Source organism: Eretmochelys imbricata, chromosome 13 (assembly GCF_965152235.1).
Source record: "Eretmochelys imbricata isolate rEreImb1 chromosome 13, rEreImb1.hap1, whole genome shotgun sequence".
In the NCBI taxonomy this organism is placed as follows: Eukaryota; Metazoa; Chordata; order Testudines; family Cheloniidae; genus Eretmochelys; species Eretmochelys imbricata.
Window position 1 is genome coordinate 28531135 of NC_135584.1, and position 25485 is coordinate 28556619.

The 25485-nt window shown below is 51.0% G+C and overlaps 1 protein-coding gene across 1 annotated transcript in view; it reads left to right on the forward strand.

Annotated features, from left to right (window-relative positions):
• The first annotated feature begins 1350 nt into the window (after positions 1-1350).
• Positions 1351-25485, forward strand: part of SNTA1 (syntrophin alpha 1) — a 71374-nt gene continuing 47239 nt past the window's right edge. The window contains exons 1-2 of the mRNA XM_077832265.1: positions 1351-1706; positions 8137-8322. Coding sequence (XP_077688391.1) covers positions 1439-1706; positions 8137-8322 — 454 coding nt within the window. The 5' untranslated portion in view covers positions 1351-1438. The remainder of the gene's footprint in view (positions 1707-8136; positions 8323-25485) is intronic.

Consider the following 25485-nt stretch of genomic DNA (forward strand, 5'->3'; position numbering starts at 1 on the left):
AATCTGCAAGCGTTGCGGCAGCCTCCATCTGTTTGTATTGTTTTCCCAAAGTCTCCATTTTTAAAAGCCCCCCAAGGGAGCGCTGGGTGGATAGGCCATTCTTTTATTATTTTGTTCTCCAACAGGCCTAACTTCTGACACACCAATTTTGGTCTTACACTGACTTATTTACTAGGCATGAGTTTAACATAGTCCTTGAGCTATATTAGATGGTCTTTGGGTGAGTTTTTTTGTCTTCCTTTTGCAACTTTTCCCATTAACATTTATTGCAGTAGGTTACTGTGACACTCCATCCACTTCACAAAAACAACAAGGAGTCCAGTGGCACCTTAAAGACTAACAGATTTATTTGGACATAAGATTTTGTGGGTAAAATCCCCAATTCTTCGATGCATCTGAAGAAGTGGGTTTTTTACCCACGAAAGCTTATGCACAAATAAATCTGTTAGTCTTTAAGGTGCCACTGGACTCCTCATTGTTTTTGTGGATTCAGACTAACAGGGCTACCCCTCTGATACTTGCCATCTACTTTCACTTCCTTTTGACATTTGAGTTTACAATTAAGGTAAATTTGCTGGCCCAGTTATGACAACAGCACCTCAGGTCCACTGAAATCAGTGGAAGCGGATAGTGTTTCCTACATACTTTTAAGAATCTGTGTTGAAATGACTGGCCGAAGGTTGGACTGGGAGTTAGACGCAGACCTGGCATAAGGCATGAGGTCTAATTCCCAGTCCCCTACTCTGACCACCCGTCTCCCTGAAGAGCTGGCAACCCTTTGTCTGCTTAACTGATTTGCATCATTTGGACAAGCTGGGCTGGGTATTTCTTCATCTAGCCCTAGTGAACACATGCCGATGGGACGGGAACATGGGGAGGGGGAAGAGTGTATCTGCTGTGCTGGGGAAAGGGAAATAGCTGGGCCTCTTGCCTTGGGTCAGGCATGAACCCCGCTGTTCCTAGCCAGGGAAGCGATCCCCAAAGTCTGCAGGACGCCCCAGCCTGGGGACCGGCAGGCGCTGGCCCGGCGAGGAGCTCTGCCCCTTCTGCCACGAACCGCGGGCAGCTCCTGGCCCGCAGCCGAGGTCCCGGCCCGGCTCCGCAGGGGCCCCCACCCCATCCCTGCGCCCGGCTCCTGGGCAGGGCCCTGCCCCGATGGCCGCGAGCGCTGAGACGCGGCTCCGAGGGGACGGTCTGGGCGGTGCCCATGTGTCCGCCGCAGCCCCGTGCGCCCCAGGGAGAGGAGAGGCGTGTCGGGAGGCGGCTCCCTGGGCGGGGCGGCGGCTCGCTGCCCCTGTGCCCGGCAGCCCGCCCTGCCTCCCGGGGGCGGCGCCCTAGGGGTGGCTCGGTGCCCGGTGCCCCCGCTCCGCGCCGTGCGCCCCGGCCCCTGGCAGGCGGGAGGCGGCGCAGCAGCAGCTATCCCAGGAATGCGCTGAAGATGGCGGCCGGCAGGAGAGCCCCGAAGAGCGGGCTGCTGGAGCTGCGAGCCCCGGGCGAGCAGTGGCTGCGGGTCCTGGTCACGCTGGCCGAGGACTTCCTGACCGTGAGCCCCGGCAAGGGCGCGGGGGCCGAGGAGCCGCCGCCCGCCCCGGCGCAGCTGAACGGCGGGGAGCCGTGCGCCCAGGTGCCCGAGTCGCTCACCAACGTGAAGCGCACGGTGCGGATCGTGAAGCAGGACGTGGGGGGGCTCGGGATCAGCATCAAAGGTGAGGGGCGCGGCAGAGGGCGAGGGTCCGTTCCCCGTGGGCTGAACCTGCCGCTGGGCTCGAGGGTCCTGCCCCGCCACCGCCCAGCGCCGGCACTGCCGGGCTCTCCCCGGTGGGCACCTTGTAGCGCCGAGGCGCAGCTGGAGGCGGCCCGTGCCCTGCGGCGCCTCGGGGAGTTGGCTGGTGCCTGACCAACTTCTGTGCGCGGCCGGGTGCCCACTCCGTGTCTGCTAAAGCGGCTGGGGAGGGTGCCCTGGGGGTGGTCACCGTCCCAGCCCCCCATCTCCTGCTCCCCCGAAGCACGGCTCCGGCTGGGCTGCGGGGAAGGAACCTGTCACGGCCGCTTGCGGCTGCTGGGGAAGTTGGAAATGGACAAGCGGATCCATCGGAGGCCCCAGTGCTGCACTTGCCCGGAGGAGCGGAGCGAAGTCGCTCACGTGTCTGTTTTCAGGGTCAGGCCTTAGCATGAGGAGTGGCAAGAGTGACACCTTGGCAGGTTCTGCTCCTTAATTTCTAAACTGGAAATGGCATGATGTTGCCGAGCCCTGTCATATGCACTGGTTGAAAGTTGCAGTGTATTTTTAGGTCTGTTATATCAGTTACACAGGCTGAATCAGCTCCCCGTTAAAGTGTTATCTTTACGTACAAATATAACTTGGCACTGCTCCTGCAAAGACTTACATACATACTCAGTAGCCCTGTGGTGAGCCATACCATGGAAGCCAAGTGGGCTACTCACAGTGCATAAACTTAAGCAAGTGCAGGATTGGAGTCCTGGTTTCTTTAAAGTGCTTTTTTATGTGAGTTGTATGCTGGCAGGTTTACATGTGCATGCTGTAAATCTAGAATGCAATAGAGGCCAAGGAAGATGTTTGATTATACATGTGAGATCAGCTTGTGTACCTGAAATTGCCCATCACTTGCACTGTGTCTACTTAACCTTAGGCTAGACAGATCTCACATGTATAATCAAACATCTTCCTTGGCCTCTATTGCCCCCAGTGTGTGCCGGGCCTGAGCCATCCCCCCCCCCCACCACACCCCGCACCCCTCCTGCACCCCAATCCCCTGCACTGAGCCCCCTGCCATACCCCACACCCTTCCTGCACCCCGACCCCCTGCCCAGAGCCCCCTGCTGCACCCCTCCTGCACCCCAACCCCCTGCCCTGAGCCCCCTGCTGCACCCCATACCCCTCCTGCACCCGGACCCCCTGCCCTGAGCCCCCTGTCGCACCCTGCACCCCTCCTGCACCCCCTGGGGGCAGGGAGGGGGATGAGTTGAGGTGGAGATTTCAGGGAAGGGGTTGGAATGGGGGCAGGAAGGGGTGGGAAGAGGTGGGGCAGAGGTAGGGCCTCATGGAAGGGGTGGAGTGGGGGCGGGACTGGGCAGCGGAGTGGGGGGTCAGTGTTGCAGCCCTCAGGCCAATGTACTAGTCTTCATGTGGCTCTCGTTGTCATTTGAGTTGTCATTGAGGGGTCATTTGACCCCTGGTCTAATGCATCTAAGCTGGGTTGGGTGGTATTGAACAGAAAGGTTAAACTGGAGGGGGGAGGGGGGAGTTATCCTTTCATAAATTATTCCATGAAAGTGTAAAAAAAGCTGCGAATTGTTCTCCCCTTACATCCCACATAATTCAGTTCATGTCACTTTTGGTGTCTTTTAATTGTGAATTCTGGTGGTTGTTTGCATTTGCCCACTGGCTAGGCACTGGCATTGCATTTGTATTGTCCTGTCACTGATGTGAAAGGATGTTTTCCTGTTCTTTTATTGGCATTCCTGCACATTAACCTGCAGCCCGCAACAGAGTTCTGTTCCAAAATACCATCACCCCTATCAAAATATATCTGAATAAAAATCCGCAGTCCACCACACTTACTGAATTGATCTCAGTGAAGGCTGCACTGTAAAAGCCCTGCTATCCTCATGATCAGCACAGTTCCAACGACCTCATTTGTGCAACTTTACTGCTCAGGGGAAGTCAGCACAGTGGCTGGAAGAAGCTCTGAGAAATATACAGGTTGAGCACAAAATGAATGGGGCTGTGGAGGTATAATTTTCTTTAAGCTGTAGGGTGCAGTTGTTTATTTTAACAGTTGATGCACCACAAGCCACACCTGGTAGACAGGCAGTTTTGACCTTCAAAATCCAAGACAGAGACAATGTGCCTTGTGGGGAATCTGAGTGAACTCAAAGAGGGTTGACAGGAGGAGATGTTGGAAAATGGATCTGTTGCCAGGCTGGCTTCGGCCCATTAATACATGGTGGGTGGGGGTCACATTTCCACAGAATTGAAGCCAATGCAGGAGCCAGGTCGGTCTCTTTCAAATGTTAAAGAGTTGGTGTTCTTGCCTCTAGAACTTACGTGGGATGGGGAAGAGGAAAGGACCGGGCACATCTGGGAGCTGAATAAAGCAGAAAAAAGCCAGCAACTGGCCCAAATGCACCATTCCCCTATTTCCTTCTTTAGAGACCTTTTTAATTTAAGTGGCCTGTACATCTAATAATACTTTGATTCTTTTGTGTCTGTTTTGCCCTTAATTCACATCCCTCTCTCTGTTTTGCAGTTGAGATGAGTCCAGCCTTAGAGAGCTGTTACCGTATATTGATCTTTTCCGATTACAGATCTTTAATGTTGGTGGTGTGGGGGGATGCTAAGGAGGAGATTCCTCATTACAGAAATATGGAACTGGGCCCACATTGTGAGTTCAGTCTCTTGAGGGAGGACTCTTATCCATGCATCCCACAAGGCCTTGTTTTATAAAGTCTGTACAGCAAAGCAAAAACATAACTTATTTCGATATAGTCACAAAACTAACAGAGCTCAGTCTGGTTCAGTGAAATCTAGAGCTCTGTCCCTGTTCTGTCTCGGCTGAGTCCTTGCCAGAATGTTCCTATCCATGCTACCAGTGGCAAAAAATGTGGACTTCTAGATCCAGATACTCAAGAGTTCATTTGGCTGCCAGATGGGAGATGAGCTCTTTGGAAAATATGGCTGTTGGAGTGGTAGCATAACCAGCATCTGTTTAGAGCAACTAGCTGATATAATTGATTCTTCTGTGCCTTCTTCATGCTTTCCCCGCTGCTGGAGGGGCTTCTTTATGGAGGCATACCGTGCAAAGTCCATGTGTTACACAGAAACGTGCTTTGATTCCTTTACGCTGCCCAGATACGGGACTCCCCGTTTACCTTCAATCTACTGATGAAATATATAAGTGCTATTTAAGAGCTAGGGATAGTTAATAATCGTAATAAAAAAGCCACTAAAACCTTCAAGATCTGCATTTTTGTAAATCCTGAGCATCAACATGGCCTTGTTTTTATAACCTTTGTTCTCCCTTCCTCTATTCCAGTCCCACCATTTCTCTGCTCCCTTTTCTGTGTCTTGTCTGAATTTTAGAGTGTAAGCTCTTTGGCTATTCTGGGGTAGGTTTCACTGGCTCTCTTCCATCCCGGACCTGAGAAACCTTTTTGTTGAAACCGATGGTGTCCGCAAAACAATTTGGTGTTGATGAATAGGCATTTTAGAGCAAAAAAAAGTTCTGTCTAAAAATTCCCATCCATCTCCTTCCTAGGAGAAACGTTACTCCATTCAGGTAACGCTTCATTTTTGCAATGACACGTGCAAAAGCAAAGTAATAACAATTCAAACTGGGAGCCATAAATCGGTGCAGCTGGTCATGCAGATGTGAAGGTGACCATCAGGGCCTGGGAGGGTGGAGAGGGCATGGCGGGAAGGCACTACAAAGTGACACTTTTCCATTCAAATGCAATAAATATCATAGCTGAACGTCACATTTTCCCACCAAAAAAATGAACACTGACAGGAATCTCTAGGTGGCTGAGGAAACAAGTAGAACTCCGCAGCCTCCCCGGAAGCGCACACCTAGGTTTATCCCAGTGGTTCTCACACTTTTTCATGCTGTAGACTACTTCCTAAGACAGTGACTCTTCCTGAGCCCCTCTTCTCCCAGCTCGGAGCGAGTGGAGAGCTGGAGACTATTACTCCATCTGGCTAGGTACTGTTGCCAGACTTCTCACCAGAGGAGCTGAGGCCCACATTCTCAAAGTTAGATAGGTACCTAACTCCCATTGACTTTGAGTTAATCCTGTTGATTTGAGTGCATTAAAAGTTTTACCAAACAAACACAGAAATACCCCTTTCCAATTTCCTCCTCACCCTGTATTAGCCTCCCTTATTGCAGTTCCAGAGTGCCTCACAAACTGAAATGTATTTCTCCTCCCAACCTCATTGTGAGATACTGTTAGCCCCATTGTACAGGAGGGGAGCTGTGATAAATGAAGGGGGGTAGCTCCCTTTTATGGACCCAGCCAGCCAGTTAGCTATAAAATCCCTCTTAGTAGCTGTTCTCTACTTGTTTTACCTGTAAAGGGTTAAAAGTCACTGCTACGCATAGGTAAAAGGAAGGGAGTGGGCACCTGGCCAAAAGAGCCGATGGGAAGGCTAGAACTTTTTGAAATTGAAACAAGACTCCCCTTTTGTCTGTCTGTTGTTGTTCTCGGGGAGAGACAGACAGGGCTGCAGTTATGCTGTAAGAAGCTTTGGGCCAGGTATGAAAAATCATCGGTATCATACCTAGAAACTACTCATTGGAAATCCCAGATATGTAAGTAGATCAGGAAATGTCTAGGAAGATGTGATTAGGTTTATCTCCTTTTATTTCTTTATGGCTTGTGGACTCCTCTGTGCTAACTCCAAATGCTTTTGTTTTGCTTGTAACCTTTAAGCTGGACCTCAAGAAAGTTATTCTTGATGATTAATCCTTGTAAGTGTTTTTTTTTTTTTTTTAAATCTAGCAATAGCCTGACTTTCCAGGTGTATTTTCTTTCTTTTTGTTTTAAACAAAATTTACCTTTTTTAAGAGGAGTATTGGGTTTTTGTGTCCTAATAGGTTTGTGCACATGTTGTTTAATTAGCTGGTGGCAACAGCTGATTTCCTTTGTTTTTCTTTCTCAGCTCTTCCCAGGGGCAGGGTGTGTGTGTGTGAAAGGGCTTGAGGGTACCCCACAGGAAGGAATTCCCAAGTGCACCTTCCTGGGTCCTCAAGGGGTTTTGCCCTTGGGTGGTGGCAACATCTACCCATCCAAGGTCAGAGAGAAGCTGTAACCTTGGGAGTTTAACAGAAGCCTGGAGTGGCCAGTGTTAATTTTTAGAATCCTTGCAGGCCCCCACCTCCTGCACTCAGAGTCCCAGAGTGGGGAATCAGCCTTGACAGAAGCTGAGGCTCAGAGAGAAACTAGGTGACTTGACCAAGGTCACACAGCCTGTTGCAGAGTCAGGAATTGAATCCAGGGTCCCAAGTATCAGGCTAATGCCTTAACCTCCCTTCCCCTCTGGCTCCTACCGGGCTGTTGTTCACAGTGGATGAGCTCAGCTCAGGCAATGCATTTTATAATGTCAGGACTTGATCAAGCCAAAAACAAAGGTTCTTTAATGCAATGGGTGCATCCATGTGGCCTGTCCCCCTGCCATGATGTGCGTCTGTTATTCCCTGCTCCTGGAGGTGCTATCATCCGTTTGTTTGTTGTTACAGGTAATGCTTACATTGCAGTAGAACCCAGTCAGGATCGGGCCCATGGTTCTTGGGGATGGAGAGCTACGTCCAAGGCGCGGTATCTTGCACTCCAGCCAGGTCGCTCTTTGATGCCTGCAGCCATCTGTACTCTAAACTTTCTTGGTCATTTCCCAGTTAGACCCCGGCCACCTGTGTAGTTGTTAAACCTCTTATTTCGGTGTCATCCACAGACATGGTAGCAGTGGAATTTCCACTAAAGAGACTCTGATGAGAGCCGGACGTGAGACAGCCGTGTAGGGAGCAGATCTGTGCTTCCTTTCTTTTGCATTTCACTTTATTGATGTCTAGTCAGAAGAGCCTCTAGAAACTTGCAGACAGGCCTGCACTGGGGTGGAATAAGCAGCCAGTATCACTGCTGTGAGACGAACAGATGCTTCCTCCATGTGGCAGGAGCTTAGCACAGAGCTAACACTAAGAACCATCCCTATCAATCAGACATGTAGCAACTGGCTGAAACCAAAATTGAGGAATCTCGTATTTCCAAGAAGGGGGCCAGAATCTGGACGTCTCTCCTCCATGAGCGATGTGGCAGAATGTATATTCTGAGATTCAAGGAAGAAAAGGACAGTTCCTAGGATCTCTGGGTGGAAGCGAGGTCCGATGCCTACCTCCTCTGATTCATGCTCCTCTGCATGATGATAAAAGTAATGAAAATGATTTTCTACCCAAAAATGACACCAGCGGTTGCGAATCTGATGCATTACTGGGGAAAATGAGCTAAATCTTGATATATCGGCACTCAGATTTGTCTTAAGCAGGATGCTATCTAAGTAGTACCTTCTCCTTCTGTATATAAATAGTATCTAACCACTTCCTTTTTTCCTTTTCTTCTCAGGTGGCCGAGAGAATAAAATGCCGATCTTGATTTCCAAGATCTTTAAGGGGCTGGCTGCAGATCAGACAGAGGCGCTGTTCGTAGGAGACGCTATCCTCTCCGTCAATGGGGCCGACCTTTCAGAGGCGACGCACGATGAGGCAGTGCAGGCACTGAAGAAGACTGGCAAGGAGGTGGTCTTGGAGGGTAAGTACCAGAGCAGACCTGGGTATGAATGTGGCGAATGTTGCCAATGAGACTGCGTGTACTTTCCCCATGGCTGAGATACAGACCCCATTCCCCCATCCCAGAGGTGCTGCTGTTCGTTTTTATTTCTGCACAATGCATCTAGGTTCAGTGCTGGGAGGTGCCATGGAGCATTCTCTGGGGGCTCCCCCCAGGATGCCCTGGAAAGGGCCAGAATTGTCCAAAATGCAGGGCACGTGGGGCTCAGCTGGGCCATGCCTGAATCAGGTAACAAAGGCAGGGTGACTAAATGATGGACTATGGCGAAGGAAGTTTCCACTCGGAAACTCTTAATGCTGAGGAAAGTTCACACGCCCCCTTTGCCATCCCGAACCTGTCGGGGGTTCTGCTTAGCCTCGCCAAAGCCACGAGGGCCTGGGGTGAGGCTCCCTGCTGGGGGATGCCCACGGGAGCCAGTCTGACCAGCAAGGGATTTTACATGCCAGATGGGCTGCAATATGGAGGCATCTGCGGTGCCTGCTCTGTGCAACAGCGAGGGCTGCACTGGCAGTTCGCCAGGAGCCTGAGATCCCAATCTGCATATACATTTACATACCGTTTTTAATTAAAAACAAAATATGCACAAACCATTCTATCTGCTCATCCTGAGAGTGGGAAATAGCTGCTGGGATCTCCCTGAATAGATGGACAGAATCTGCTTGTTCTGCTCAGTCTCCGGCAACAAAGGCCTGGAGCTCACTAGCTTTACCCTCCCCCTTCAGGGGCTCGCACGGGGCGGGTGACTGTGGGGCAGGACTCTGGGCCGCCTTGGGGCTGCACTCTGGGTTAAATAGGGCATTTCAGTTCAATTCTGCATTGCCCGGCTCACCCCAGATCTTCTCATTCTGGTGCTACTGGCTAGATCTGGCGTAGGGGCAGTGCAGGCTTGCTTCCCCATGGGCTCTCCTGCCGTCTTCACCACAATCCTCACTTGTGTTTCCCCTTCAGCTCCGCGCTTGGGTCTCCCCCATGGCTCAGTCCTGGCCTGCAGCACCCCCGGTATTACAGTGAAGGGCCTGGTCTGAGCAGACTCTGTTAACTGGGTGTGACTGGTGCTTTCTCATAGATAAATGTGGGGAGTGATGATATCGCATTTCAGCTTCAAATGCTTTATGGGTATGCACTGAGACCTCCGCCGGAGGGTCCTGGGAGCTAGGCTCCGACTGTGCTCTCCATTTCACCCCCAGATGCACTGAGGCAGAGCGGGGATGACTAGCCCAAGGTCTCAATGGGAGTCAGTGCCAGAGTGAAGGAACCTAGGCCCATGTTAGACCTGGGTGACTGCTGGTTTTAGATTGAGTTTGGACCTTAGCATGAGCCGTGTGCTCAAAGCATGGGACCAAACCAATAAGATCATGAGAGAGAAGAGTTGTTTGTGTTGTATTTGTAGTGATCCTGGAAATATCAGTGTTACCTGATTGACTGTCTGGGCTGAAGTAATAGAAATATAGAAAACAGGGTTAATTGGGCACCAGGTTCAGGGTTTAGCCCTAAAACTCCCTTTTTTGTCTTTGGCTGAAGTCCATTAACCAGCAAGGACATCCCTTGTTTGCTATTGAGTGTGAAGAGCAAGGGTTTCTAGGGCTCTTGGGCAGAGCTTTTCCTTATCCCTCAGGAGCCATGCCATGGTGGGAAGGTGTCTCCTGGGCCTGAACTTGTTGCAAATTTTTTGGCCAATGCTTATAACAGTATTGCTGTTAGTGTATAAAGTACAAGAGTGTATATGATTATATTGGTGTTTGGGATGCAGCCAGCACCAAGTGGCCCTTTGGGACAAATAAAGAAAACTGAGTGCTGGGAAACCTTAATAAATGCATTAGGAAAATAATTTCCAACACAGAGTAGGGGTTAAACTCAGGACGTGGCTGAGGCCATCATGTTAATCTTCATGTGTGTCTTGCTGAGATTTGAACCCAGGTATTCAAAGATGAAAATCCAGTGAGCTGGGAAATCCATTCAGCTCCCTGTTCCAAGCACTAAAAGAGAGATTTTAAGCTGTAATGTTGTTTGTTTTGTGTTTGAAATTCCAGTGAAAGCTCAGGCTAGCCAGAGCACAGTGTGTTCCGGTCACATCTCTTTCCACCCGTCCCACCCCTGGCATGCTGCTTTGCTGAGAACCTCTCCCCCCACTCCCCACACACAGGAGGGGCAGTTCCCCTATGGGATGATTTGCCCCCCTGAAAACTACCAACGCAGCATAAAGGGGCCATAGCAGGGGCTGGAATCTGGCCTGCAGTTAGACAGCATGGACAATTTGTTCTATGTAACCCTGAGCCTCTGGGGCATAGGGTGTAAATATGCCAAGTTCTAAACACTTGAAAGCCAAAGTTTAATAATGGAAGTCAGAATAGCCTCGTACTTATGCAGCAACTTTCCTCCTGGACTCATCCTCACCTACAGCAGCATGAACAGACTAGATTTGGTGCCTGAAAAAAATAATGACCATTAAAAAAATCCCATCACCCAGGTCCCAGTGAGAGGGGAGATCTGGGAATGCTGATCTGGTGTTTTTGGAGGATGTTAGTTTTAAACCAAGCTGTTTCTCAGGATCACAAATGTCAGTGACCTGTAAAACTAGACTGACTTGAATAACGGCGGAGACGTTGTGAGAACCATTAAAGCTCTGGGGACTCTCCCAGTCTTCACTGATTGCAGTTGTGACTGCCTGGCACATCTCAGAGCTATAGGAGTGATGAAGTGTTATGGCCAGGTGAGCTGGCAGTGAAGAGCCACAGGTGGCTGAAGGTTTCAGGAGACCCACTCGATCCAGACACCTGGGAGGAGACTCTCACGCTGCCTCACGTCTGAGCCAGCAGACTGAACTGCTGGGCACTGGGAAAGGTTGACCCTGCAGTCACAGTCATGTCAGATGTGGCCAGACGGCTCTGTCGTGAGAGAACTCCTACGTCCTCTGCGAAGTGGAGAGGCCAGTCTGCTGTACTGAAGGAGAACCCGTAACTGGCCGAAGGAGAGAGCCACAGTGACTGGGCTGGGAGAGATGAAATAATGAAGATTAGTGGTGTCTCTGCCCTGAATCAATTAGCCTGGCCTGCCTGTCCGACAAGCCGGAGAGTCTGACATTGCGCTCAGCTACCCGAGTCCCTGCTTCACCTGAGCAGGCCCTGCTGGCCTCTCAACCCTGGGCAGAGCGGAAGTGGACTGGCACAAGAAGGGCGGACTGCTAGAGAGCTAACGTAAAGTTTTAGTGGGGAGCGCAAATGTCCTGGTTGTGATGTGTCTCCTCCTCCCTCTTCTGCCAGAACAGCCACAAGAACGAAAGGGCCAGCCCGGGATCCCCCTGGGTTCTGGCCCTACCCCCAGAGAAGCCTCTCTCGGTCAGTCGGTCAATGGCAAATTGTTTAGCATCTTCCCAGTGTTTTGTTTGAAAGCCAGGGCAGAGCCTCAGCTGGTGTATAGCCACACACCCTATTGATTTCGGAGTCGCTGAGCAGAGCTGAGGCCTGGCCCTGGGTGTAAATCCTAACGCTGTCCCTTAGCTGGCCACATCCTGCATTCCTTGGGCTGAATTTAGTGCTGGTGAGAGGGCCTGGGTTGACATCCCATGAGACGGAAGCACAGCTGGGCAGTACCAGCTCCCCCCGTGCTGCCTCCCACCAGTGTGCTTCAGAGACAAGAGAACATAAGAGGGGTCAAACTGGGTCAGACCAATGGTTCACTTAGCCCAACCATGTCTTCCAACCGTGGCCAGTGCTGGATGCTTCCGAGGGAATGAACGGACCAGGGCAGTTATCAAGTGATCCATCCTCTGTCCTCCCAGTCCCAACTTCTGGCAGTTGGAGGTTTAGGGACACCCAGAGCATGAGGTTGCCTCCCTGCCATTTTAGCTAATAGCTAGCGATGTCCTTCATGGACTTATCTTGTTCTTTTCTGACCTCTGCCAGGGTGACAGCAGAGCGCTCCACCCCACTCCCTGCAACCCCACGGACAAGTACAGGCCTTGGCCTCTCTGTGGGGGCCCTGTAGGGAAGGGGACAAGTTGTTTTGTGTAGGTTTTCGTGGCCTGCGCACCAGTCTGCTAGGCCCTGGCCTGAGACCAACTCTCCATTTAGCCTGTAGAACAATGGCTCGTCCTGAGGGACCAGGCTGTCGCCCAGCTAGGAGGACCCACGCGGGGGGCAGCCTTGTGGAGCTTCCTACTAGATCATTCCTTCAAAGTGGGGGGTCAGGCAGAGGGGTCACAGCAAAGATCTGGTGGGTCCCCCGGGATCCTTCGGAGCCGGGGGCGTCCTGCTGGAAAAGCGTCTCTCCCTGGAGGCAGGTTCCACGGCACAGACAGAAGGTCCTGGAGCCAGAGCCAGGGCAGCCTTCTGCCAGGATTCCCCTCTGCTGTCCAGAGGAGACAATGCATTGTGCACATGCTGTCATGTGTATGGAGCCCCGCCCGCTGGAGACCGCTCCAGGGCGTGCAGCAGGGACACTCCCCACTTCCACGCAGGCGGAGGGGAGAATCTAGGCATGGAGCGGCCCCTCCCTGTGTGCATCCTGACAGGGCACTCTGGCCCAGGTCAGTGTTAAATGCCCTTAGGAGCAGATTTCAGAGTAACAGCCGTGTTAGTCTGTATTCGCAAAAAGAAAAGGAGTACTTGTGGCACCTTAGAGACTAACCAATTTATTTGAGCATGAGCTTTCGTGAGCTACAGCTCACTTCATCAGATGCATACCGTGGAAACTGCAGCAGACTTTATATATACACAGAGAATATGAAACAATACCTCCTCCCACCCCACTGTCCTGCAGACTTTTTCTTTTGCCCTTTTGGGCTCCTGCAGGGATCATGGTAGGGGGAGAGCATCTCTGGGGCTATTGGGACAGGGAGAAAGGCCAGGTCTGGGTATAATTAATCCTGGGGCTGCAGACATGGCTGCAGGAACATAGGCCTCCCTGCCATCGGCCTGAGCGGGGTGCCTTAACTGGCAGCAGAAGTGGTCATGTGGTCACAAAGCCCCTACCCTGCAAGGTGTCACGGGAGCAGGGACAAGCTGGCAGCATGAGGCTGTTTAATAATAACTTCTAACTTCCACCTAGCTCAGCACCTTGACTCTGGCAGGGGCCAGTACCAGTTGCTTCAGCAGATGGTGTAACCTCATCCCCTCCGTTTTGTGCCTCTATAAAGGACAATCGGACAATGACTGGCCTTCAAAGAAATCTCTCCCTAACCCTGTGTATCTAGTCTTTGGTTTCCATCCTGAACCATGGAGGCTGATATCTCTGATACCTTTTTAATCCTAGCTAGTGGAACTGTGGGTATTATTATTATTCATATGTGTGTTCAGTCCTTTTTTGAGTCTTCCTTACTAAACTCTTTGCCTGAGCAATAGCTTGTGGCTGAGAGTTCCACTGACTAATTGTGTTGCGTAAAAGAACGATTCCTGTTTGATTTTATTGTGTCGCCCTTGTTCTTGTATGTTCAGAAAGGGTTACTAGGAACCCCTGATTTACATTCTCTATACAGGGCACTATCTCTCTTTCTCATATTTTTCTCCTCCCTTAAGTAATGGTCCTAACCATTTAAATGCGTCTTTGCATTGAGTCTTGCCAGGCCTGCCACTACTTCTCTGACATGTCCTTGTGCCTTTTCTATCTCTGCTGTATCGTTTTGGAGGCACAGAGGTGATTTGCCCAGCGTCGTGCAATGACTCAGTGGCAGGGCTGGAAATAGAGGCCAGGAGTCCCAACTCCCAGCCACGTGCTCTCACCGTAGCGCACAAATGATGTAACTGAGAATTGTTTTCTGTCGAGTGGCTAGACGGGCAGTGGAGTTGGTACGTCTAACATCACGGCAGTTAGGGAAGGACCTTGTGGAGGGGGAGTAGAGAGAGATTTTATAATGTCTTTGCTAAGGGGTCTGTAGGAGGGAGGAGCCGTTCTCTTGCAGATTCTCAATGCACTAACAATATACTAAACTCCACTGTTTCCATTGCTGTGTCCCATCAGCCCTACGGCTACTAGTGCAGGGCAGCAACTGTCCCAGCTGTCACCGGGAGGGAGGGTCCTTTTTCCAGGCACAGCTAAACTCACCCTCCCATTCAGCTCTGCTAAACACCGAGCCCAAAGGTGACTCAGATCTGTGGAGCACTCTGGCCATCCAGACTTGGCCTGTGCGAACAGGAGAGCTGTTCTCTTTGGCTCCCAGTGCTTCCTTGCCCTTTTCTTTGGATCTGGAGGGTTTTCCCTCCCCCACCCTCTGCCCCGAACTGCATTGTCTCTAAACTCTTTTTAGCTTTGCTCAGCCCTTTCTGCGGCTTGATTCCTCCTCTCTCCGGAGCCTCCGGAACCACACATCATCCTGTGGAATGTGCTCCTCTGCACAGCTGCTGGAAGTTGATCTTTTTAACCAAAGAGAAATGTGAGAACTGCTTTCTCGCCAGGCCTGTGAAATTCCTTCTTCAAACCTCTCACTCTCTTGCTTGTTTTTCTCTCTTTCCTTTGGCCTGGGTTTGTTTCCTATTCTCCTAAAGATTCTGGATGGGGTTGGGATGAGTTGCCTTGTGTCTAGGGAGAGAGATCACAGGAGGCCCCTCTTCCCAGACCTGAACTGTTTACTCGCCCTGCTGCTAAGAGGGCAGTGCTGAGAACATGGATCTGCAGAGAGGGCTTCACTATAGTTTGCTGTGGCTCAGATGAGACCCAGCAGGCTTCTTTAATAAATTAAAAATCCCAGCAGGTAAACTCCAAAGGGAAGCTGGCGAGGGTTTGCTCCTGTGTTCGGGGACTTGGCGTCTTCGTTTGATTCATTTGCAGCCTCGCAGGGGCTAAGCAGCGGAAGGTACTGGCTTCCCATCGCTCTGTGGGGCTGAGTGCAGGTAACCTCACTCGAGCATGGCAGGGCCCTATTTGCTTCATTGCGGGAGAGCCAGTTCAGGTGTCTGGATCAAACTGAAAGGAAATCAGATGTCCTAGCTCGGCGCATGCTCGTTTCCTCCGCTGTTGCCATTGCTGAGATACCAAGGCAAGAAATGACTGCTCCAGCACAATGAGTTCACTAAATAAATGTGTCTTGCTCCCAGGTTTTGGGGTGGGGACGTTACCTAGCCTTTGTGCAGCACTGCTCCCCTCTGAGCAGTGATGATGGCTTGTGGGGAGGTGGCAGGGAGCCAAGGGTCAGGAAAAAAGAATGATGGCGTGACATGCCTTTTCTCACCTGCAGTGCAACAGGTTCTCCTACCCACGCTCTGGCAAAGCACATCCCTGCTTAGCTGATTGGAGCCTGAGGGTATGTCTACACTAGGAAATTAGGTCGAATTTATAGAAGTCGGTTTTGTAGAAAGCGTTTTTATACAGTCAATTGTGTGCGTCCCCACACAAATGCTCTAAGTGTATGTAGTCGGCAGAGTGTGTCCACAGTACCGAGGCAACCATCGACTTCCGGAGCTTTGCACTATGGGTAGCTATCCCACAGTTCCCGCAGTCTCCGCCGCCCATTTGAATTCTGGGTAGAAATCTCAGTGCCTGATGGGGTTAAAACATTGTCACGGGTGGTTCCGGGTACATATCGTCAGGCCCCCGTTCCCTCCCTCCCTCTGTGAAAGCAAGGGCAGACAATCGTTTTGCGACTTTTTTTTGAGTTACCTGTGCAGATGCCATACCACGGCAAGCATGGAGCCCGCTCAGCTAACCGTCACCATATGTCTCCTGGGTGCTGGCAGACGTGGTACTGCATTGCTACACAGCAGCAGTTTATTGCCTTTTGGCAGCAGACAGTGCAGTATGACTGGTAGCCGTCATCGACGTAGTCCTGGGTGCTCTTTTAACTGACCTTGATGAGGTCGGGGTGCCTGGGCAAACACGGGAGTGATTCAACCATGTCATTTCCCTTTTAAGTTTTGTGTCATGGCGATTGAGTCCTACCGGCAGTGCACTGTCTTTTAATCTGCAGCCAACAGAAGACGATCGCCAGCAGTCATACTGCACCATCTTCAGCTGAGCACCCATGAGATGATGATGGCTAGCGGTCGTACTGCACAGTCTGCTGCCAGCAAGATGTATAAAGATAGATGAAGTGGATCAAAACAAGAAATAGACCAGATTTGTTTTGTATTCATTTTCTCCTCCCTCCCTCCGTGAAATCAACGGCCTGCTAAACCCAGTTTTGAGTTCTGTCCTTGAGGGGGCCATTCTGTTTCTCGCAAAGCCACCAGCTTTGTTGATTTTAATTCCCTGTAAGCCAACCCTGTAAGCCATGTCGTCAGTCACCCCTCCCTCCGTCAGAGCAACGGCAGACAATCGTTCCGCACCTTTTTTCTGTGCAGACGCCATACCACGGCAAGCATGGAGCCCTCTCAGATCCCTTTGGCAATTAGGAGCACATTAAACACCACACGCATTATCCAGCAGTATATGCAGCACCAGAACCTAGCAAAGTGAAACCGGGCAAGTAGGCGACATCAGCGCGGTGACGAGAGTGATGAGGACATGGACACAGACTTCTCTCAAAGCATGGGCCCTGGCAATGTGAGCATCATGGTGCTAATGGGGCAGGTTCATGCGGTGGAACGCCGATTCTGGGGTCGGTAAACAAGCCAGGTGGGACCGCATAGTGTTGCAAGTCTGGGACGATTCCCAGTGGCTGCAAAACTCTTGCATGTATAAGGGCACTTTCATGGAACTTTGTGACTTGCTTTCCCCTGCCCTGAGGCACAAGAATACCAAGATGAGAGCAGCCCTCACAGTTGAGAAGCGAGTGGCAATAGCCCTGTGGAAGCTTGCAACGCCAGACAGCTACCGGTCAGTCGGGAATCAATTTGGAGTGGGCAAATCTACTGTGTGGGCTGCTGTGATGCAAGTAGCCAACGCTGTCACTGAGCTGCTGATATCAAGAGCAGTGACTCTGGGAAATGTGCAGGTCATAGTGGATGGCTTTGCTGCAATGGGATTCCCTAACTGTGGTGGGGCCATAGATGGAACCCATCTCCCTATCTTGGCACCAGAGCACCAAGCCGGTAAATACATAAACTGCAAGGGGTACTTTTCAATAGTGCTGCAAGCACTGGTGGATCACAAGGGATGTTTCACCAATATCAGCGTGGGATGGCCGGGAAAGGTACATGACGCTCGCATCTTCAGGAACTCTGGTCTGTTTCAAAAGCTGCAGGAAGGGACTTTATTCCCAGACCAGAAAATAACCGTTGGGGATGTTGAAATGCCTATAGTTATCCTTGGGGACCCAGCCTACCCCTTAATGCCATGGCTCATGAAGCCATACACAGGCAGGTTAGACAGTAGTCAGGAGCTGTTCTACTATAGGCTGAGCAAGTGCATAATGGTGATAGAACGTGCATTTGGACGTTTAAAAGCACGCTGGCGCAGCTTACTGACTCAGTTAGACCTCAGTGAAACCAATATTCCCACTGTTATTACTGCTTGCTGTGCGCTCCACAATATCTGTGAGAGTAAGGGGGAGATGTTTATGGCAGGGTGGGAGGTTGAGGCAAATCGTCTGGCTGCTGGTTATGCACAGCCAGACACCAGGGCGGTTAGAAGAGCACAGGAGGGCGCGGTGCACATCTGAGAAGCTTTGAAAACCAGTTTCATGACTGGCCAGGCTACGGTGTGAAAGTTCTGTTTGTTTCTCCTTGATGAAACCCCCCGCCCCTTGGTTCACTCTATTTCCCAGTAAGCTAACCACCCTCCCCTCCTCCCTCATATCACCGCTTGCAGAGGCAATAAAGTCATTGTTGCTTCACATTCATGCATTCTTTATTAATTCATCACACAAATAGGGGGATAACTACCAAGGTAGCCCAGGAGGGGTGGTGGAGGAGGGAAGGACAAGGCCACACAGCACTTTAAAAGTTTAAAACTTTAAAACTTATTGAATGCCAGCTTTCTGTTGCTTGGGCAATCCTCTGGGGCAGAGTGGCTGGGTGGCCGGAGGCCCCCCCACCACGTTCTTGGGCGTCTGGATGAGGAGGCTATGGAACTTGGGGAGGAGGGCGGTTGGTTACACAGGGGCTGTAGTGGCGGTCTGTGCTCCTGCTGCCTTTCCTGCAGCTCAGCCATACACTGGAGCATATTAATTTGATCTTCCAGCAGCCTCAGCATTGAATCCTGCCTCCTCTCATCACGCTGCCTTTCACAGCTTTCACACCTTTCAGCTTCAGCCCTCTCTTCAGCTCTCCACTTACTCTCTTCAGCCCACCACCTATCCTCCCGGTCATTTTGTGCTTTCCTGCACTCTGACATTGTCTGCTTCCACGCATTCGTCTGTGCTCTCTCAGTGTGGGAGGACAGCATGAGCTCAGAGAACATTTCATCGCGAGTGCGTTTTTTTCGCCTTCTAATCTTCGCTAGCCTCTGAGAAGAGAAGATCCTGTGATCCTTGAAACACATGCAGCTGGTGGAGAAAAAAAAAAGGACAGTGATATTTAAAAAGACACATTGTACAGAACAGTGGGTACACTCTTTCACGGGTAAACCTTGCTGTTAACATTACATACATAGCACATGTGGTTTCGTTCCAAGGTTGCATTTTGCCTCCCCCCAGCGCGTGGCTAGCCCTTCCCCCCTCCCCGTGGCTAACAGCGGGGAACATTTCTGTTCAGCCACAGGCAAACAGCCCAGCAGGAACGGGCACCTCTGAATGTCCCCTTAAGAAAAGCACCCTATTTCAACCAGGTGACTATAAATGATATCACTCTCCTGAGGATAACACAGAGAGATAAAGAATAGATGTTGTTTGAACACCAGCAAACATACACTGCAATGCTTTGTTCTACAGTGATTCCTGAGTACATGCTACTGGCCTGGTGTGGTAAAGTGTCCTACCATGGTGGATGGAATAAGGCTGCCCTCCCCAGAAACCTTTTACAAAGGCAGGGCAAATTAATCATTAAACATGCTTGCTTTTAAACCATGTATAGTATTTTAAAAGGTACACTCACCGGAGGTCCCTTCTCGGCCTGGCAGTCTGGGAGGCAGCCTTGGGTGGGTTTGGGGGGGTACTGGCTCCAGGTCCAGGGTAAGAAACAGTTCCTGGCTGTCGGGAAAACCGGTTTCTCCGCTTGCTTGCTGTGAGCTATCTACAACCTCATCATCATCATCTTCCTCGTCCCCAAAACCTGCTTCCGTGTTGCCTCCATTTCCATTGAAGGAGTCAAACAACACGGCTGGGGTAGTGGTGGCTGAACCCCTGAAATGGCATGCAGCTCATCAAAGAAGCGGCATGTTTGGGGCTCTGACCTGGAGCGGCCGTTTGCCTCTCTGTTTTTATGGTAGGCTTGCATCAGCTCCTTAAGTTTCACGCGGCACTGCTTCGGGTCCCTGTTATGGCCTCTGTCCTTCATGCCCTGGGAGATTTTGACAAATGTTTTTGGATTTCGAAAACTGGAACGTAGTTCTGATAGCACGGATTCCTCTCCCCATACAGTGATCAGATCCCGTACCTCCTGTTCGGTCCATGCTGGAGCTCTTTTGCGATTCTGGGACTCCATCATGGTCACCTCTGCTGATGAGCTCTGCATGGTCACCTGCAGCTTGCCACGCTGTCCAAACAGGAAATTGAAATTCAAAAGTTCATGGGCCTTTTCCTGTCTACCTGGCCAGTGCATCTGAGTTGAGAGTGCTGTCCAGAACGGTCACAATGGAGCACTCTGGGAAAGCTCCCGGAGGCCAATACCTTCGAATTGTGTCCACAGTACCCCAGATTCGACCCAGCAAGGCCGATTTCAGCGCTAATCCCCTTGTCGGTGGTGGAGTAAGGAAATCGATTTAAAGAGCCCTTTAAGTCGAAAAAAGGGCTTTGTCGTGTGGACGGGTGCAGGGTTAAATTGATTTAATGCTGCTAAATTCAACCTCAACTCCTAGTGGAGACCAACACCTAGTTTATGTGGCAGCAGACAGAACATTGTTAAGCAAAGAAGGTGGGAGTGTTATTTAAACTCTCCTCTCTGTATCTTCATTCCACTAGCCCTTAAAGGCTGAGGAGGTGGGAAAGGTGGGGGCATTCTGGCTCTTGCTGAAGAGCAGGTCCCCTGAGCAAGGGCCTGAGTCATATGGCTGAGCAGCTGGGTAGCTGGCGTGCTCCAGCTGTGCTTGACAGCACTCTTGGGAGCCATCCAGCATCGACAGTGGGGTGAGCTGTGGGTTTCCCAGCTTGGATCTCTCCAATTCTTCAGCTTTTGGGGGTTCTTTCCTCTGACAAGCCTGGGAGCCTGGGTTCCAGCTTCGTTCCCGTTTCCTTTTCCAGCCGTGATTTGTTTTGCAGGCCACTTGGAACCCCGATCTGGAGCATTTCACAAAAATACCAATCCATTGCCTGGCTTGGTTCGCTCCGGTCAGCATCCTTCTGCCTCAGACATATCCTGGCCCTGCCTCCTTTCGCAACTGATTCCAGCTGCACAGCTTCTCCAGGGGCTCTGACCTGTGCATGCCTCCAAAAGTGTTAACTGGAAGCAGGTGGGTGAGCACTAAGTCCCTGGTCAGTGGGTGGGAAGTGAGGAAAGGGGCCGAGACTGTAGACAAAGCTGAAGTCTTTTGCCATTCAGTCTCCTCTCTGGATACCTGAAAGTAGGTGGCTTGAAACTTGGGATTTTCCCGGTCCATCCAGGGACATTTTTCTGGGCAATCTGAGAGACAGTTTCTGCTGATATGGCTGATACGTTAGGGTTAGTCAGGGAGCAATTCTTTGCTTCTGCACAGTGGGCCAGATGCTCTGCTGGTGTGACTCCACTGAGTCCCGACGAGAGCTTGGCCCCACGTGCACCCCTAGCGAGAGTACCCCAAAGAAAAGCACTTGGCACTTCAGTAACTCTGCCCTCCCCCACCACCCCCAGGATCTTCAAGCACTTCATGAACTTTCTGTTGCCCACAACAAACAGAAGCGAGGCAGCCAGCTCGTTCTACGCTATGCCCGTCCCCAGCCAGAATATACCAGCGGTGATGAGCCTGCGGGGTTGGCTACCCTGCGATGGGGGGTGGGATTGCAGGGTGAGCAGACATACCCCAGCTAGCTTCAGTCCGGCTCGCTTGGGTATCAGAGCAGGGGAGCCCCAGCCGCACGGGCTGCAGCCTGGGCTGTGCTTTGCAGGCAGAGCCTGGCGCTGTGCCACGCAGCTTCTCTCCACCCGCTGAAGGTGAAGTTCTGCCTCTGACGGTGTCACTGGCAGCACCCCAGCAGTGTGCCCGGGCCGGCACCGACTGGGGCAGCTCTGCTCAGGCCTGTGCCATGAAGTAGCCCCCTTTTCTAACGGCAGCATGCCAGGCTCTGTGCAGGGGAGGGACACCCAGAGCGGGGGCAGTGAGCTAGACTGGCTCAAATGGCTGTCACAAGGGCCGGTGAGCAGCAGTGAACAGACGAGGGTTAAAGCCGGGAGGATCCTGGTTTTACAGCTGTGCTCTGTATTCATTCCAAGGCCTCAAGAAAAGCAACAGTGAGTTTAATAACACGTAAGTGCTTTTGGTCCTCGAAGCCACCCTCGGCCAGAGCCTCGCAGCTGGGAGCTGGCAGCCTTCTCGGAGACAGAGACAGAGTTCAGAGTGCTGTCTGCTGCTCTCAAGAGGGAGTAGAGGGAAAGCTGCTGAATCAGTCAGCTCTGCCAGGAAACCTGCTCAGCCTTAACTCACGGAGCACAGAGGGGCTGGCCATGGCCGTGAACTCTCAGATTACTGTGAGTGCTGACAGCGGGCAGAAGGGGACAGGCGAGAAGGCTGGGGTTCAGTTTAACCACAGGGCCAAACTTGCTGAAACAAGTGGGTGCTTGAGGGTAGAACAAAATCATGAACCCACCTAGGGCAGAACTGCTGCTGTGAGCTGACCAATCCCACCCCCTTACTGGTCTGTGAACAGAAGCAGGCTGCTGTAAAAGTCCATGGGATGGAATAGGAGAATGGCTGAGGGGAGCCACAGGGTGCCCCCGTTCTCCACACTAGATCCAAACATGTCTCTGAACTCCGGTGCAAGTGGGCTCTGGGCGCCTGCTTCCTGGCTCAGGTCCGTCTCCAATCCATGCCTCATTCAGACTAATTGGCCTGTGAAATCTGCAGGCTGGAAGCTGCAGGAGAGGAGGCTCACGTGAGATTTCTGGGGTTCCCTGTTCCTGGTTGGGCTGGCAGTGCTGCTTGGAGAGCCATTCTAGTGCCATTTCTCCCTAGGTCAGGATTGTGCAGAAATAAAAATTAACCAGACTCTTTGGAACCTCTGAAATGTTCCCTTTTGAGATCTGAGCGAAGAGTTGTTGTCTCAGAGCTGTTTCCCTGCCCTGGGTCAGGGGCTCTGTTAGGTTTGCATTAGTCATTCTCGACCGCTTTGGCCCCTCATTCCTTGCGCCAGCAGTTTTAATTTTCCTCCAGGACCAGGGCATATCCTATATCAGCCAGTGGACTGGCGGGCCAGATGTCCTCTCTGCCCTGGTAGAACTGCTTAGGACCTGGCTGCTTCACTCTTATTCCATCCTTACAAATACAGCAGATGTCCCACGGAGCGATTTCTGTGAGCCTTGATTATCAAGTGATACAAAAACTGCCTGTGTCATTGTGTCGCCACCATCTGGGGTGACCTCAGGGACTCCAGAGCTAAGTGTGTGAGCTGCTACAGGTTGAGCCGAAGAGCTGGGTCCCGCTAGCTGGGGCTGACAGACACGCATCTTCTGTGGATTGGGCACAGCGGCAGAGCTGTGCCACGCACCAGCCAGCCGTGGGTTTCATCACATCCTGAGCTCTCAGTTACGGCTCCTCACTGGGGGCCAGACACTGACATGAATTTTAGCCAGTAGGACAATGGCATTCCTCTTTTTGTACGCAGATCTGCTGTGTGGGCACCCTCCATGTCACCACAGCTGAGACACAAAGCAGGGCCTGTAGGGGGGACCCTCGCCTGGCAGAGATAGCAGGAACCACAGTGAGATTGTCTCCTCTGGGAGTGGCTCTTTGTACAGCCTCTTGTCTAGACAGTAAGGCCAAACACCTGACTCTTCTGGTACCTTTCAAGTGGGGCCGGGATTCTCTTGGGCTGCCCCCTTGGCTTGTGGCTCTGGGTCAGGGACTCTAAGTTCCCTGCTGTGGCCATGGAGTTGAGCCAGGGGTTAGAATTTCAGGTAGCTGCTTTGAAGAGGCTGCTCTGTTCTTTTTAAGAGGTGGCTGCTCTCGGAGTAATTTCTCCCGCTGTGTGCCTCCAGGTTCCACACCTTTTTAGCTCCAGGAGGATGCTCCCGAACCCCCTCTCCAGCACACTGTGCTGCTCCTGTGCCAGCCCCATGTTTTTTCAGTTAGCTTTGAACATTTTCCATAGGCATCCAAGACCACAGCGTCTCCATAATGATATGTACCAAGGCAAAAATAAGGCTGAATCAGCTCTCTGCGATTTCTAATCATGTCAGCCCACACACCAGGGAGCCTGACCACTAAGGAACAGCAGCTGCCTCCGTGCCCAGAACCAGCCTCCCTGCCATTAAAGAGACAGAGAGTACATGTGCTTGCAGCATAGACCTTCTCTCTCTGAGTGCAGCCATTCAATAAGGCATGATTTTTCCAGGTAGAAAACTTTATTCTGAGTAAGCTAAGGTGGTAGGTAAATATAACATTCTTAGAACGCTGCCGTCATATTTTTAAAAAGGGTGTTCGAAATGTAGGAAATTCACAGATATATTTTAACAAACAATCTTAATTCTGACCCCATGTTTCTGCCCACTGCCTCCCTGACTGGTGTTCTCTATTTGCATCGCATTTGGAGAGTGCAGCAATTTGGAGAGTTCTGGCCTGTATATATTTTGGGTCGTGGATGAAGCACATTAGGCTCAGACACAAAGTGGCTATTAGACAACATTGTGTCTAGACATGGGGAGGGGTGAAAGGTGAGGTGTTTGTGCTCTTTGCTATCCACGGTGGCAGAGGTGAAGTAGGGGTGTCCAAGGCAGTGGCTTCTCTGTCTAGGAGTGGGTGGATTTGTAGATTTGTATTTACAGTGTGCTATAGCTGATGGTATTTCCAGCCTGAGGTGTAACCATAATCCACATATTGTGGCAATCTCTCTCTTAGTTCTTGCTGGTTTTGCTGTATGTGTGATAATTAAAGGTTTGCAGTAGTCCATACTAGATGTATGGGCGAGGAATGGTGATTGGGTATAGTGGGTTAATAGCGGATAGGCAGAGGATGAGCATTGGTATGGGGTCAGAGTTAAGGTGATTTGTGAAACTTTAGCTATAAATTTCTGGGCTTTCCATTTTTTTTAATAACTACAAAATTCTAATAATGTTTTCATTTAAGTGATGTCTATTTACAGCCTTGATTCTGTCTTAGCAAAGTTGTTTCTTGGAGAATTTTGTTAGCTTTTGTGTGAATATCTTTTCAAGAGTAACAACAGATGTTTGTCTCTTCTGATGTGGAGATCATGTATATAGGTCTATCAAAAGACAACCTACCTTCCATGAAACACAAGACCACAAAGTATTCAAATCAGGTGCTTCACTCGTGGAATTTGGCCCTGAGTGACTCAGCAGAGTGCACAATCTGTGTGAACCTTAGCCACATACCTGTCATGTTTGGCAACTCCTGGCACAGCCATAAATCGGTGAAGCTCTAAGTTGGGCCTAGGGTAAGACTGAGACCTGTTGGGTCAATTAAAGGTTCAAAATAAATACCAAATTTTACACCTAATCTTACCAGCAACATCCTTGTGCACTAGACTTCATCCTAGACTGTCGAATTCAGCTTCTAGGCCAAACCATTCTTGAGATACATGTGAGCCTGTGTGTGTGTGTGTATAAAAATTACCTCTCCCCCTCTCCTGCCAAGAATGTTGTGGGTGTGTCTACACTGGAGCTGGAGGTGTAATTTCTAGCTCAGACAGACACACCTGCACTAGCTGTGATCAAGCTAAGGAGCTAAAGACAGCAGTGTAGCCACGGTGGCACAAGTGCAGGGGTGGGGGGCAGTCATCCCAGTAGGCTCCTATCTGAGACCCTAGGTACATACTTGGGTGGTTAGCCCCTCCTGCCGCTCCCGCCATCGTGACTACACTTTAGTGTGCCCGCTCGATGAGAGCTAGCGTGAGTGTGTCTGTCTGAGAGGGAAACTGTGCCTCTAGCTTCCCTGGAGGTGCAAATTGACCTTCCTGCTGCTCTCAGGAGAGTTTGTAAAGGTTTGTTGACTTTTGGTTTTCCATCATTTTAC